Source organism: Camelus bactrianus, chromosome 18 (assembly GCF_048773025.1).
Source record: "Camelus bactrianus isolate YW-2024 breed Bactrian camel chromosome 18, ASM4877302v1, whole genome shotgun sequence".
Taxonomy (NCBI): domain Eukaryota; kingdom Metazoa; phylum Chordata; class Mammalia; order Artiodactyla; family Camelidae; genus Camelus; species Camelus bactrianus.
Genome location: NC_133556.1, coordinates 33,171,489 through 33,188,064, shown reverse-complemented (window position 1 = coordinate 33,188,064; position 16,576 = coordinate 33,171,489). Strand labels below are relative to the sequence as shown.

The 16,576-nt window shown below is 41.3% G+C and overlaps 1 protein-coding gene across 4 annotated transcripts in view; it reads left to right on the top strand.

Annotated features, from left to right (window-relative positions):
• Window positions 1–16,576, top strand: part of GRIN2A (glutamate ionotropic receptor NMDA type subunit 2A) — a 154,561-nt gene that overhangs the window by 24,201 nt on the left and 113,784 nt on the right. For all 4 annotated transcript variants that reach the window (XR_012500420.1, XM_074346763.1, XM_074346761.1 and 1 more), the window contains exon 2: window positions 7,951–8,065. Coding sequence is in view for 3 of the 4 variants with exons in the window: in XM_074346763.1 (XP_074202864.1) it covers window positions 7,951–8,065 (115 nt within the window). In the remaining variant the exon portion in view is untranslated. The remainder of the gene's footprint in view (window positions 1–7,950; window positions 8,066–16,576) is intronic.

The following is a 16,576-nucleotide window of genomic DNA, read 5'->3' as shown; positions in this document are numbered from 1 at the left end:
TAGGAACAAGTTTCCTGATTGTTTTCTGGCTTGTTAATTGACTCATATCAGCAGAAGATTATTTTTTCCAACAATAATTTGCAGGGAGTACAGTGTATTCAGGATTCAAGCAGAGGCAGGAATCCTGGAGCCCTGTTGGCTTCATCCCCAAACTTTCTCCTCTGCCTTGGTCACTCCGTCAGGCCCCCAGACACCCACTGAGCACAGGCACATACCCCCTGGACAGACAGAGAAAGTGGGGCTCATTGTCAGAGGGCTAGAGACCTGAGACTCTTCCTGCCCTCAGTAAGCACATATGAGCAGCTTCTCTCTGCCAGGCACCATTCAGGTTCTGGAAGGGGATACAGTCGAGAACAAAATAGACAAATCCCTCTTCTCATGGGGTCTAGGTTCCAGGATGGGGGGATATCCAGAAGTTCTTGGATGAAGTTGCACTTTGAATTGATCCACATCAGCTCTTTCTGCATATTTGGGGAAGGTGAGGTGGCAACATTCATGGACATCTGCCTGTCTGAGATCCTGAATAATTTGGTGGCATGGACGCAGGTGATCCAGGGAGCTCACAGAAACCGCTTGTCACATGACCTACTTTGGGGGTTCTCTTGGAATAGATGCTCACTACAAGAGATGGTTTCATTGACTCCTAGGCCAGCTTGTTCCAAGTGGTTACATGAGGCAGAGCCGTTAGATGGTGATATATTTGGTGCTGCTTTGATAGTGTTACAAAATACTAGCCATAATTTCGAGAATTTCCAGATCCCCCACCAACTTCCTTAAGGAACCATACATATAAGGAACAAGAACAGAATGGGATTCTGAGAACCACGTTATTAATGGACACAGCCTCCCAGTAACTCCTGATAAAGGATAATTGGGGCATGCATCTTAGATCCTACTCTATAGACCCTGCTCCCCCTGCAAACCTTTGGCCAAATGGGTCCAGTCTAGTGACGGGAGCAGGTAGAATGGACATACTTAGAGAAGCTTTGTTCTAATTTACTCCAAGTTTTAGACTAAGAAGTTGGGTTACTAAAGGCAGCATGTCCTCCAAAAGTCACCTTTGGCTCAGGTGTGCTCACCAAGCAGAGATGGGACGCCCAGGAGACGTGAAGGGGAAGGTGGGCACCTGGGTCCCCACCCTTGCACCAGCGCCAGGTCCAGGGGTACTTGAGGCTCTGAGCAATCAGATTAGCTCCTCCTCTCTCCTTAGGGGAGGAACCTAGAGGGTTCATTGCCTCCCTTGGGAAACTGGAGTGGCAGCCACACTGATCCTCCAGCATCTAAGAGAAAGCCCTTTAATTTCAGATTTTAGAAGGAGGAAAGAATGATGTGAAACCATGACAACTACTGCTACCCCCGCTGTCATCATTTACCAGACACTGTTACGTGCCAAACGCTCTGCTCGTAACATTACATACCTTCTGTGGTTAAATTTCATCTAGTGTAATCCCTATAATTACACAGAGATGTGGCTATTATAACCTGACTTTTATAGAAGAGGAAACGGATGTTCTGAGAATTTAGGAGACTCAGTCAGGATTGGAAGCCACAGAACTGCATAACCCGGGCTGTCTGATTCCTAAACTAAACACTTGTCTTGCAGCATCGCCTCTCTGGATTTGTTGCACCGGAAATGAATGTTGAATGAACAAGATCTTGGAGGCCTGTGCCTGCTCAATCACTTGCTCATTTATTCAACAAATACTTACAAGCCCTTACTGCAACACACTCTGTTATGTGCTTTAGAATCGTGGTGATCAAAACACAGATCCTTGCCTTTATGGAGTTTACCATCTCCTGTTCTAATTTTTTAAAATTCAGTCTTGCTTAACCAAGACAACTAACATTATTTGTTTTTAAATTGGCCACAGTAGAATTTGAGAAAATACTCCCCTCTTATTTTTTTTAAACCCAGTGGTTTTTTGGGTTTTTTTCCATTATGCTGTAGTTTCTGAGCCTGTTTTGAATGATGCTGGCCTAGATTATGCAGATCTGTGTGTTGGAGTTATTACATTTCCGTCCTGACATTTACGTCTCAGCCCTGCAGACGTGCCTTCGGTAATTGTTCAGGGGAAACAGGAAGCCACCAGTGAGTACACGGACTTGAGCACTGGGGCAAAGGAAAAGGACTCTCATCAAGAGACTTGCTGAAACGAAACGGTACAAGTTGTGCATCAGGGGAAGGGGTGGTGTCGGGGGTGGGAATCAAAAATGGTAAATGCACCACAAGTTTGGTCTAAAGAGAGGACTCCTGCCCATAAGGGAATGGTTAACGGAGGAGGAGAGGGCGCTAAGACAGACATCAAAGTGGAAGGGATTTCAAACCACTAAAAGAAAGTTGGAAAGAGTGAACACTTTTTTTTTTTTAAATGAGAGTGTCTTGAGAACTGAAAAAGTTTAAAGAAAACAGTGACTCTGTTTTCAAAAGCATGTAAATTAAATGACAAATGAGAAAAAAAAAAAAAGTGGTGACACCCAAAGCAGTTCGAGGAGGCATTTAAGGGACAGTGTGATTCGGGAAAAGACCTGGGGAAAGTGGGAAATGGCAAAGCAGGTGGGAAATTAACTGAAAATTGAGACACACTGAATGGGTTATAGTGGCATTTATGAAACAGTAAGAGAATTAAAGTCTGAAGGGAAATAGTGAATAATAAATGTCTAGAGAACACTGCAGATAATCATATTTGAGAAGTTAAAGGAGACTTACGAGGAAAAAGAGAGAAAACAGAAATCTGGAGCAATGAGACATTTTAAGTGGTAGTTAAAGAGTTTATGCAGCCCGTGTCTGGTTGGCCTTTGACAAAAAGACGGGAAGACCCTGGAAATGAGTACACGGAATGGCAGTGCTAAGTGCGGGTTTAAAAGCACAAGGGTGCATTTGGGGTGGGGTGTTAGGAAATTTGATAGGGTGGAAAACAGTTTAAAAAAAAAGCATAGAAATTTTATGTAAATGTTAATTACTTACTTATTAGGCAATAGCTGTATACCGGGCATATTTTTTGCTCTATCACTAATCCCACTCACAAACCTGGGAGTCAGGGATCTGTTAGGTTAAACCACATGAAACCATCACAGCTAGTTCATATGGTTTAACCTGATCCATTTTTACAAAGGAGGAAATAGAAACTCAGAGAATTTTAAATATATGACCTTAAGTGGCATAGCTGGGGAGCAGCAGACGTAGGCTTTGATCCTGATGACGTAGAAATAGTAATTCATTCATTTACTCATTCTGCACATGTCTATTTCAGCACCAGCTGTGTGCCAGGCACTCTGTTTGGTGCTGGAAATAGAATGCAAAGCAAGGCAAAATAAGTCTCTGCCTTCATGATGCGTACTGTCCAGCCACTGGTTAAAACAGAGCAAACACACCAAAGATGGTCCAGAACAGCTGTCCGATAGAAACGTAGTGTGAGCCATATGTCATCTCACATTATCTGGCAGCACATTAAGCAAGTAAAAAGAAGCAGATGACGTTAATTTTAACAAATACATTTTATGGCACGCAACATGCCCCAAATATTTCAACATGAAATCCATATAAAAGTATTCACGAGATCTTTTACGCCATTTTTTAATACGAAGGCTTCCAAATCCAGTGTGTTGTGCCCTTATGATACATTTCTAGTCAGACTAACCACATGTCGAGCACTCAGTGGCCGCCTGTAGTTGGTGGCCATCGTATTAGTGTAGAGCTAGAAAGAGTGTGATCATTCTGGCCCAGTTTCTTTGCAGTCATAATATTGGAAAAACAACCCACCTGTTTTCCTGTGTTATTTCTGATCCCCATACGTCAACCAGCCATAGGATATAAAATGCAAGTGGTAGAGAGATGCTGCTTTCACCTGGACTCCAGCTTCATACACCTGAGACTGTAGATGCCGATGGAAACTTGTAAGTACGTGCATCGCCTAATTTACATCTTTTCTAGCTCTGTGTCATGTACAGCACTGATATGAAGAAAACGACTTGTCACTTTACTGTCAGTGGACACTAACAGCCCAGAAGTGGTCCCTCTGCAAGCCATTAGAGCCCTCGTCACTCCCACGTCTTGCTGGCGTGTGTTTATTGCTCCTGATGGAAATATCACAAATGCAATTTAAGGCTTAGCAGCAGCCAGAAGTTCTGATATTTTATCTGGTCACTAAAAGTCTGTCATCAATTTTCGAGAGATAAACAAAACAGTGATAAGATTTTTTACTGTTTAATCCGAGCGCCCGGCAGGTGTTAATGCGGGCCAAGCAGTGGGGTGTATAATGGATTTTTCCCCGGGTAAAGAATTTTGCTCTGGAGCAAGTTTAAGTGGGAACAAAGCCTGAGGAGATATGGATTGTCCTTCCTAGAAACTGGATGGGATAATTGAAGGTAATAGGTACTTGCTCCCTGCCAACTTCATAATGAAATTACTGTTCAGCAAAAAAAAAAAAAAAATTGTTAGAGATTTTTTTGTTTTTTCTTTTTCCCTTTCCAAGGGACTGAAAAGTCTTAATAGAGAGAAAGAAAGAAAGGAAAAGATAAGATGATTAACAGTGAGTACATGGACTCATTGGTCAAGAACATTGAATCTTAAAGGAACACAGAAAAATCTGGAGTGTGTGAGCTCCCGTATAGTGGTTCCCATATAATCTGAAGAAGAGAGATTGCATCTAAATAACCTCCCTGCTGATTCCACCTGATTTCACTACAAAATGGGAGAAAAGGGCATGAGTGGGGGAAACAGAGACGGGGAACTAAAGGAGATTCAAGTTAGTCACCTGGCAAACCAAAAGAAGTCCAGGGCACGCAACAGGATGGGTCAGCTCCTTGATTAAAGTGATGACTGACATCGGTTTACGCAACATAACCTTGTGAATGGCTCTCCCCTGGGCCAGGTGTCTAAGTCAGACCCAAAACATTTGTCCTCGGGTCTGCCTTTTCCAAACACACAACAAGCTGGATTATTTCCAAACCTCAATAATGGATGAAAATGTTCATCCACATTTGGGGCATTAGGTAGACCCAGACTGACTCTATTGATCTCAAATTCTTGTACAATCAACACTTGGCTTGAGAGCTTATTGGATTCAATTAAAAAAAAAAAAAAGAAACAAAACCCCTTAGTGAATCAGCTTGCCTAACTGTGAGTTTTGGACCGCAGGCAGATACAGAGTGACTTGGTTACGGATTCTCTGCTAGCCCAGGGAAAGTCCACTGGTGGCCTTTGTCTGCAATTTTTGTCTTGGAATTCCCTGGACAGTGTTCCATTGTGATGTTTCATGGGCCTATGCCCGAAGCTTTGCAGTTTCCTCCATGCAGTGTATCACTTCCCTGCTTAAAACATGATCCTCGTGGCCTTCTGAACAAAATGCAGGCACTTTAGGTCCCTTATGATCTGGCTTCAGGGATCTTCTCCAGACAAAGCCCGCTGCCCATCAGCCGTACTGAGCTATCTCCTACTTCCCCTAGCATGTGTCACTTCCTTTGCTGACTCTTCTTTATTTAAGATGACTCCTGTGCTCAGAATGCTCTTCTCCACCTCTCCTGAACCCTTTCACTCCTGAAGATTCCCCAGGAAGCACTCTAAATTACATAGGTTGAATTGGGGGCTATTCCTCTACCTTCTCATGATTTCTCCCACTTACTGTGCGTCAGGGCACAAGTGGCTTTCTAGGTGCTGTCATTGTTCATGTGTCTATGTCACTGAATTGTAAGAATGTAAGAATGTAAGTGGGGGGACAGGCACCATGTTTTTTTTTTTTTTCTTCTATGTTTATAAGACTCACCATAAGGCCTGACATCTAACAGACATTCAGTAAATCGTTGTTGAATCGGTAAATTATCTGCCTAGGAAATGATCAGAGATGCCTCAGACGCCCCAGATACAGTAGTGGTTACTCTTTGCCTCTTCTAGATTAGCAGTGTTGATTTTTCTGTTTTTAAACAAACAGCATCTTTGTTAGAAATACAAAGTATTTGCAGAAAATTTGGAGAATACAAAGATACAGAAAAGAAAATGAAAAGTACCTGGAATCCTTCCATGCATTGACAACCCCTATTTTTATCCTGTTTTCTGCTTGTTTAACATTAAATAATGAGTGTTACCTCCATGCCATTAAACTTGTCTTCAAAAACATGATTTTTAAGGACTCAAATAGTCCTCTGAAAGGATACACCATACTGTGCTTTGCCTTTTCCCCAGTTCCTTAATCTTGTCCTTGGAAACCTAATTCTCCCCCGACACACCACAGCCAGGTCCTCTGCACTGTGACTGCCCAGAGGCAGACGTGTGACCAGTCAGGCTAATGTCTCTTTTTGGAATCATTTTTGAGGTCTAGTTCTCCTCTTTAATATTTTACTTCTTTAGCCGTTTTTGGTCTTTAAAGGAATAGGAAGCAAGTAAATGCAGTGGCTTTGAGATACCCTGATCGTTCTAGGAAAGTTTTTGAGTGCTTCTAACCACCATATATATTTATTAATTGTCTGCTAAGGGGTGTGTTTTCTTAGGCATCTTTAATAACATCACATTTTTCTCAAGCCGCAAGGAACCCTGGACCATGGGAACCCTCTCTCTCAAATCCTCGGAGGTGAGCCCTGTCTTGCCTCCACATTTGAGCCAAGCCTGACTACAGGCAAGTGGTTTTGAGGGGTGATGGAGATAAGAGTATTGTAAGACAGACAGATGTCACTTGTGATGAAGATAACTTCATGCACAAGTTGACTGCACAGATGTTGTGTAAGGCAGACACTGAGGAGTGGTCCTGGATGCCTCTCTCCCCCCAACCCTGACATCTAACCTGTCACTAAATACCTGCTAAATATTTATCCACTTGGCCCTATGAGTTGCTGCTCCTACTCTTCCTTCTCCACTTTTTGGCCACAGCAGTCAAAGCCAACATCATCTCTCACCTGAATAATAAGAGCACTCTAATCAGCCCCCCATATCCACTCTGATTTCCCCCAAAACCTATTCTCTACACAATCGTCAAGTCATATTATACAAGAAAAGTCTAATTATATTACCTCCTTAACTAAAACCTTCAGTGTCTTCAGACTGTTTTAAAACAAAGATAAAACTCCTTACCATGGCCTGAAAAGCACTGTCTGCCCCTAATCACCTTCTCAGCCACACCACGTCCCACATTCTGCTGTCTCTCTCTGCTTTGGCCTCACTGGTTTGCATTTATTCAGTCCTTCATAAGTACTGCCACAGGGCCTTTGCACATGCTGTCCCCTTTGCCTGGAATGTGCTTATATCTTCTCTTGTCTAGTTCATGCTGACTGATCTTTCAGGTCAAGGTACACTTCCTTATAGAAGCCTTACCCAGCCCCTGCCTCACTTTCACATAGCACAACCCCTCTCTGTTGCAGCACTTGTCCTACATCTGTGATTAACAAACTAAGACTGTCCTCTCTCTTAGACGATAAGCTTCAGGAGGGCAGGGATCATGTCTGTGTCCTTATTTATCCCCAACTGACTAGCTGAGTCCTGGCATGTAGCAAATATTTAATAAATAGTAGGTGAATGAATAATGAATGAATGGGATATTATTTCTTTGATGTTGTATACCATGTGGTTTATGAGCAAGCAGTTGCCTTTCAGGGAAGTTTGTTAAAACATGACAGAACACGCTTTCAGATCCTCCTGCAAGAAGATCATTTGAATAAAAGTCTGTAGTCTGGCAGGACAAAAAAGTTCCATCCCATATGCTAATTACAATCAGTTACTAATGCCTATACAGGATGGGGGGATTCTGAGAGTGAGTAGCGCAGGCTGATGGAAAAGAGTGCCTGGCAAATTGGCAGTGCCTGCCTGTGTACCGATACTTCTACAGGCAGGGGCTGCTTGTGATGAGTGATTACATTGCAAGCTGACACTTTCTCAGCCTTTCACTGATGGTGGCACCCACTCATTTGTTTGAAACCTCTTCAATTCTTCCCTAAAAATTTGTCTTTCTCTCTTCCTTTCTCTAGATTTATGGTCAATGTGACATGGGATGGCAAAGACTTGTCCTTCACCGAGGAAGGCTATCAGGTGCACCCCAGGCTGGTGGTGATTGTGCTGAACAAGGACCGCGAATGGGAGAAGGTGAGCATCCTTCTGTGTGCTGAATGCAGGGGAGGCAGGAAAGCCTGGGCAACAAGGGGACGCAAATGCCTCCTTTCTCCAAAACACTTCCCCTCTCTGATGTAGCACTTGTCAGATTCCATCTCGTGACCCTTCTTGGAACAAGGCAGACAAACATTATAAGGTGCAGTTGGGATGTTTTCTCTGGGTGAATTGCAGTAATTGTGTGCTGTTATCTGTGCTGGGTTCTCAAATCTGAGTCAGGAGCCTTCGTGAAAGACAGTGAAGATAATTTAAAGACAGTGACGTTTGGTTCACAACACTGCAGTGGCAAGTATTGACTATATGGGAACAATCACACCAGTCTACCTAAACGTCATAATTATGGACCATTTCACACGTTTTCCATAGAAATGAAACCCCTGTATTTTCATTTACTTAGTCTTTTGCTTTGAATCCATTCATTTCCAAAACTTAGATGTATCACTTCTTCAAATCATAGGTTGGAGAGGGAGGTTATATTTCTCATAAAGCACATCTTCTAGTATGTATATATTAACTATTAAAAAATTATAAAAAATCGGTGTGCAGGAAAATCTCATCTCACATACCACACAAGCCGTGTCCTGAGTCAGAGAGGAGATTTCACAGGGAATTTGTAGACGATCCCATGCATACAATGGCCGTGTCTGTCCCAGTGGCACTCTCTCCTCCCCAGTAATATAATTCTCAAATTAGTCGTCACAAATCACATAGAGAGTGGAATAAAAGAGACTGAAAAGGAAAAGGAAGACTCCATTGTTACCTTATCCTTTTTGACAAGCAATGCATGGTCTCTAAACCACTTCTGCAGCTTGAGATTTATCTTCACTTTGCACGTCAGATGGAGGCCTGAGAGACCTAGGGGTAGGGAGAGACAGGATATAGTGTGGGAGTCATATTGTAATTAGCTCGGATCAGAAGAAAACACTGTGCAAACAGGAACACTGGCTTTGGGGCAGGGGGTCAAGGACAGATTCCTAGAAGGGGATGGTGAAGAGGAAACCTCAGAGGTTTTGCACGCAACATCCAACAGCCCCACAATACACATGCCTTCAAGTGCACATGAGAAATTCACCAAAGTAGGCTATATTCTGGAGCGTAAGACAAGTCTCAGTATATTTAAAAGGATTAAAATATGCACAAAGCATTCATTGACCATAGCAGCATTAAAATAAACATTAATGACAAGAATATATATAGAAAATCTTCAGATGTTTGGAAATTAGCTAACATGCTTCTAAATAACCTGTAGGTCAAAGGGGAAATCAGAAACACATTAGGAAATATTTTGAATGGAATGACGATGAAAACACAACATTTCAAAATTTGAAGAATAAAGTTGGTGATGTGCTGAGAGGGAAAGCCATACCTTTAAATGCTTATGATTTTTTTAAAAAAGGAAAGTGTAAAGTCAGTGGTATAAGCTTCTACATTAAGAAGCTAGAAAAAAATTAGAACAAAGTAAACCCAAATGAAGTAGAAGGAAGACAATTATAAGAGTAAAACTTAACAAAGTAGAACACAAAATATAGAGAAAATTGACAAAGCTAAAAAAGCTAGTTCTTTGAAAAGAGTAATAAAATTCCCAGTTCTTAGCAAGGCTGATCACACAAAAGAAAGAAAACACAAATGCTAGTAATCAATCCTCAAATGTAGGAGGGAGTCTCACCATAGACATTCCAGATTCTACAGACATTAAAATGATTTTAAAAATGATGAAACATTTTTGCCAACAAATTTGATGATGTAGATAAAATGGGAAAATTTCTTGAAGAAGCACAGTTTTCCCAAACTGACAGAAAAAGGAATAGACAATCTGAATAGCTCTAAATTTGCTGAGAAGCTGAATTCATAAGTAAAAACCTTCCTGCTTAAAGAACAAGAAAAACTTCACTGTGAATTCTATCAAACATTTAAAAGAGAAATAATACCAATCTACACAGAGATTTTCCAACAGATTAGTAATCATAATCCAACAATATACTGGAAAAGGATAGTACATTGTGGATTTTATTCTAGGAATGCAAGTTTGGTTTAGCATTGAAAAAATAAATCAGTATTATTTACCATATTGACATAATAAGGAGAACATTATATGGGCATCTCAATAGATGCAGAAAGAGCATTTGACAAAATCCGATATCCATTTTTGATAAACAAGGGCAATTTCTCAATCTGATAAAGGCAATCTATGAAAACCCTATAATTAATATCTTAGATAATAATGAAATAATGAAAATAGGTTCAAAATATATATATTCAAATGATTTTTAATGAATAATTATAATCATGGGAGAAAAGAAAACCTTTTTAATAAATGGCATAGATCAACTGTATATCCTTACAGAAAAAAAAAAAACCCTTGACCTATAGCTCACACTATACACAAAAAATAAAATAAATTTCAGAGTTAAATGAAAAAGCTAAAACTATAAAGCTTCTATAAGAAAATATAGGATATTTTTGAGATTTGAGAAATCATACAGTAAAAGCAATAAACTGGACTCCATCAAAATTGAAAACTTTTGCCTATGTATGGACACTGTTAGAAAATGAAAAAGGCAAGCCACAAATTCAGAAAAACATATTTGAAAAAATATATCTCAATCAAAGCACTCATATCCAGAATATATAAAGAACTCATATAAGTCAATAGTAAAAAGAAAAATAACACACACTTAAAACAGGAAGTTGACTTAGAAATTTCACAAAAAAATTTTACTCAAATGGCCAATAAGTACATGGAAACATGCTTAACATCAATGATCATAAGAGATATGCAAGTTAAAACCACAATGAGATACCACATTGTACTCTCTGAATGGCCAAAATGAAAAGGGCCGACAATACCAAGTGTTGACAAGGACATGGAGCAATGGAATTTCTTATGTATTGCTGATGGGAGTAAAATTCCAGCCACTGTGTAAAACTGTTCGGCGGTTTCTTACAGAGCTAAACCTTATGATCACCAACACTATGATCCAGTGATTCCACTGCTAGGTATTTACTGCAAAGAAATGTAAACATATACCAGAAGGTAATATTTGTATAAGAATGTTTGTTGCAAATTTATGTAAAATAGAAAAACATCAGAAAGAACTCAAAGGTTCACCAACAAGGACATGAATACATACATTATGGTATATTCATAAAATGGATTGCTACTTGTTAATAAGTTATGCATTAATAATACCCCCAACAGTGTGGATGAATTGCAAAAATATGTTGAACAGAAGAAGCCAGACACAGAAGATATATTGTATGATTCCATTTATGTGAAGTTCAAGAAGAGGTAAAACGAGATGATGGGGTTAGATATCAGAATGATGGTTGCTTTTGTGTAGGAGGGCAAATTAATAAGAAAGGGGAACAGGGAACTTTCTAGACTCTTGGCAATGTTCCCTGTCTTGAATATTGGTCAAAATGCATCAAACTATCACACAGGATTTGTTTGTTATATTGCATGCCATTGCACCTTAATTACAGAAATATTTTGGAACTGTTCAAACTGAGATACCCTGCACAATTAACTACCAATGTTTACTGAGTTTCCATACTTAACTCCCTGACATGAATACTAGTTGTAACAACAATAGCCGTTGTTTTTTGAGCACTTACTCAATTTTTCCTTTAGGTGGTACACCCAAGCTCTGAGTGACATCTTGGGTTATTCATTCATTCCACAAATGTTTATTCAGTGCCTCCTGTGTGCTAGGCACTACTCTTGATGCTTGGAATCTATCAGTGAACGAGAGAGACCAAAAAAAAAAAAAAAAAATCCCACCAATTTCTGTATTCATGGAACTTAGATTCTAGTGTGTGAATGGAGAGGAATGGGATGGGGCTTGTGTACTTTTGTGATGCTTGAGGAAAGCACTGGATTCAAGTTCACTGTCCCCAGTTGTTACCTGCTCTCGTCCCTCTGGTATACACTGTAGCCCACCTTCCTAAGTGGCTCGCATCTCCATGTCTGAGCTGGCTCTTTTATACGTCTGGGGCTTTGAACACGCTTTTTATTTTTCTTTCCTGTAATGCTTTCCTATATCCTCACCTTCTTTTATTCATCCTTCAAATTCTGGTTTCTCTTTACTCTGGCAGATGCAAGTCAAAAGGCACTTGTTTGTTTGTTTGTTTGTTTTTCCTTATCCCTAATAGGAAGTAGAGAACTTCTGTTGTTGCATTTTGGGGTCATTTTTCAACCTTTTGGAGTTACACAATCTGAGGATCACTTCTGGAGCTGTAAAATCATTCTGGTCGGCTGGATTTAACCAGTCCCAGGTCAGGCTTGCCTCACACCTGTGAATTCTCCGTGCTGCCTTTGGACCTAGCTCATGCACCAGGGAGCCCGTTTACTGGGAGGCTGCTGCAGCTCTGGCAATAACATGGCATAAAAGAAGGCTGCCCTTGATAGATTTCATTTCCATATACAAAAAACGCCCTTTTAATATTTTGTCTGTCCTCCTTCAAGTTCCTGTTGAAATACAGCGATTTCCCAAAAAGGCAGCTCAGGGAATTGCTGCCGAGCTGAGCTTAGAATGTACAAATGCTTCCTGTAGTTGGTCTATTCTCTTGGCGCTCAGGGGATCCGGCGCTTCAGAAATAACTCCGTGTGCTTCTGTCTCAAAGAAAAGAGGAAGCTAGTGGAGCAGGTAAATACCAGTCATGTTGTCCTTAAAGCCGCCCCCAGCAGCACACACTGGTACAACGGGTCAGCAGAGGGGAAGGCCTGCCGGAGGAGGGAGCTCTTCTTCTGGGACTCAGAGGCGATTTCTTTCATCTCTGAGGTCACCCAGTGGCGTCATTGGAAGCAGCAGCGTGTAATGAAGGTGTCTTGGAAAACATGACAAGCCCTGAGAGGGGCATTTGCTTTCTGCTGGGCCTTTGTGTGCGGCTGATGGGGATTATTCCAACTTTGTTTACGCTGCCTTGCCTGTGTTCAGCAGACACAGAACTCAGGGCTGAGCGGGCTTTCTTCTTGCAAATTGGGACCTCTATGCCCTTTGCCTCTTCTTCTTCTTTTTTTTTTTTTTTTTTTTTTTCAGTGATTTTGCTCTGCCTTGGAGCTTAGTGGGTCCAAGTCTCCCCAGAGATGCTTGAAAACAATACCCTGGATATCCTGGATATAAGCCAATTGGCAGCCCAGGCCAATAACAACCAATACCCCCTGTGGGCTAACTCTATGGCCAGATTCCATCTGGCACCAGGGGGTGCGAGGATGAGCAGGAAGCCACCCCTCTCCTCAAGTAGTTCATAGCTGAGCCGTCTCTGGGTAAGAGAGGGCTGGACTGGACTTGTTCCAGTGGGACGTCCTTCTGAGGGTGAAGACGTTGGAGTTAGGCCTTGAGTAAGATTTGGATTTCCCCACATTCAATCACTTTCTTATTAACTACTTGAAAAAGATGCTTTGGGAATAATTCTATTTACCATTTCAGGGTTATACCAGCTTTAGAATGAAAATAAATGTCTGTATGCACATATAACATACATACTGACTAGTTTTAAAAGGCACATATATTGGAAAGAAAGAGAGAAAGAAGAGGGAGGGAGAGAGATTTTAAGCAGTTTTGACTTCAAGCAAGAATAGGACAAAAACTATAAATATTAAAGTAAAACAACCCTTTTACTTTCTAGAGAAGCACTAATTAAAGGTGGTAGAGATGCCCCTTTAGAAGACAGAAGGGGGACCTATCATTATGTCTTCCTGAATGAAGTGTCCCATTTTTATCTGTCTGATGTGTCTGCTTCCCTCTTTCTTCTCACCACTCCGTCTGCATTCTCCTTGGGGCCCTTGGCTGTGATGACTCCCAGATCCACACTGTGATGACTCCCAGTTTCCCCTCTCCAGCCCACACCTCCTGACCCCCAGACTTGCCTCCAGAGCACCCTTACATGGACATACCGTAGACCTCCAGCTTCATCTTGTCCAAAGCCAAAGTCACCATCTCCCTCTTCCAAAGATGGATATTCTCCTGTGTCCCCGCACAGAAAGCTCCATTCTTATCCTCCCAATATCCTGCAAGCCCTCGTATTCATTTGTCACTGCTCATTCTCTGTCTCAATTCCTCTCTCTTTGAGCATTTCCTTCTTCTATTGATTCTACATCTGGATAATCCGAAGTGGGTGGGGTTCCTTTCCACTTTGTACAGACCTATGTACTAACTCCTAAGAGTGTTAACAGCTTGTGTTATAATTGTTTGCTTGCACATTCATCTTCACTTGGACTGTGAGCCGCACCTGGGAAAGGTCTGTTCCTTCCACGTGTTTCTTCGGCTCTACCACAAGGTAGATTTCTAGTGCATAGTAGGGCCTCTATACACTCTGCTGGTAATATTTACTTCGGTCACCATTTATTAAGAGCTACTCTATACCAAGAACTATGTGGACAGTTTTACAACCACGATTATATTTAGCCATTTCAACAACTCATCTACAGTAGGTATTCTCATCCTTGCCTCATAAATGGAAATTCAGGCTCAGAGAGGTCAAGGACCTGCTTCAGACCCCAAGCTAGCATGTGATGGAAGCAAGATGTGAATGGAGGTAGGCCTGACCCCAAAGATGTGTTCTTAATCACTCCATCATAATGAATAGACTGGTCATGGGAAAGGTATACTTTTGAGAATAAATTAAGGGAGTTCCTCCTATCCTTAGAGTGACATCCACCTCCTTTTTCTCACTGGACACAGCAGATTCCACCCACACCCAGTCCAGTTGGAACCTGGGCTTTAAGTTTTTATCACATCTCGCATGCCCTGTCTTTGTTGTTCTGCAGAAGTTCCACCTTCCAATTTGGCTCATTAAAGAAGGGGGTTGCACCCTATCCCTGTGTCTTGAGCATGATGGAGTAGATGCCGGTTGAAGAATTCCTAGAACAGATAATGAAAAAGGAGACCTTAGAAAAAGCTAACATTGACCCCCAGTTGTGGCTGTGGCATGTCAGTGTGTTGTCAGATCTGTTGAGGCCTTCAGCAACAATGGTGTGTGCTGGGGTGCAATTATGTCATGATGTGATTTGTACTTAATAGAATTACAGAGCTGTAACTCCCTCCCTTTTAAATCATTGTGTTTGTAACTAACCCTCCATCACTTCCCCACCACATTTGACCTAGAATAGCTCAGTGAGTCTCAAGAACTCATGTGCAGAAGAATTCTAGTGTGCGTGTTTCCTTGTGTTTGTGTTTGTGTTTGTATGTGTGTGTGATACCAGTTATCTGCCAAAAGATTCATCCAGATAAAGTATGAAAGTATTTATGCAAACTTTGTACTTGGCTTCTGCACACACATACTCCAGTGATTACGTTAAAGAAATCATGGAGGAAAATTATAATTGAGAGGACACCAGTAAGTGACAGTGGATAGAACAATTGTGCGGATTGCTAACACTGAGGTTCAGTGTTTACACATCCTACAAGCGGGTAGAGGCACGTGGCTTCTACTACGTGCTTGTTTTGCCTAGAAAGACAGTGGCAGGGGGTTGATGAAGCCATGAATTCTGGCTGTGACTAGCACTGAAGGAAAACTGTTTGTTTGCAGGCTTTCACTTTTTCCTTTACTATTATATCTCTGGTGCACCATAGCCAAGACTCAGTAAATATTTGTGGAATGGATATGAGAATGAATGGAAAGACCTTTTTTCCCCACAAACTTCCCCAAACAGGGAACGTCTCCTAGTGTGGTCATCATACAAGTGTGGTCCTGTGGTCCACCTATAGTGGAGTCAGCATGGGAACGATGTAAAGGTTTTATCACCACCTCAGACCCACAGAATAGTCATTTCTGATTCTGCTTTTTCATAAGTCCCCCTAGTGAGTCTCATGCCCGTTAAAGATGTAGAACTACTTAGTGCTTTAGAACATAGATTCACTCTTTGTTATCCTGGAAAGATGGTTTAATCTAGGTCATCCTGGTTATCAAGACTTGCTGCTTCTTGGACTTTGGGCCTCTTTCTTCCTTTGGCTTACACTGCTTTGCAGCAGTGCTGAAGAGCAAGGGTGCAGGAGAAAAGGAAATGAGGAAATTGAAGTCCTGTTGCACCTGGAGTAATCTCTATTGAATGAGGCAGTAACAGTGCCAATAAAACGTTATTTATGGAAATGGTCCAGTTCTTGTCACCTGGGGTGTCCTCAATAAATATTGAGTTTTAAGGAATTGATTTTTTTTTCCAGTTAAATCTGTTCCCCTTAAATAGAGATGGTTGAATTTTGGGTATATAACCCTTATTTATTCACACATTTATTTTATCAAACAATATTTCCTGAGTACCTACTATGTGCAAGCCATTTTTGAGGGCTGCAGTAAGACACAGACCAGCCTTCAAGATACTTAGAGTGTCATAGGGCATAAGATGGTGCTCATTTCACACAAGACAGTGTGAAATGTGCCACCGAAGATGTTCTGATAAACCTCTATGGTATTTAGAGAAGAAGTGTGTTATGTGCAGCAGAAGGATCAAGGGCATCTATACAGCGAACTTCTCATCTGAGCAAGGTC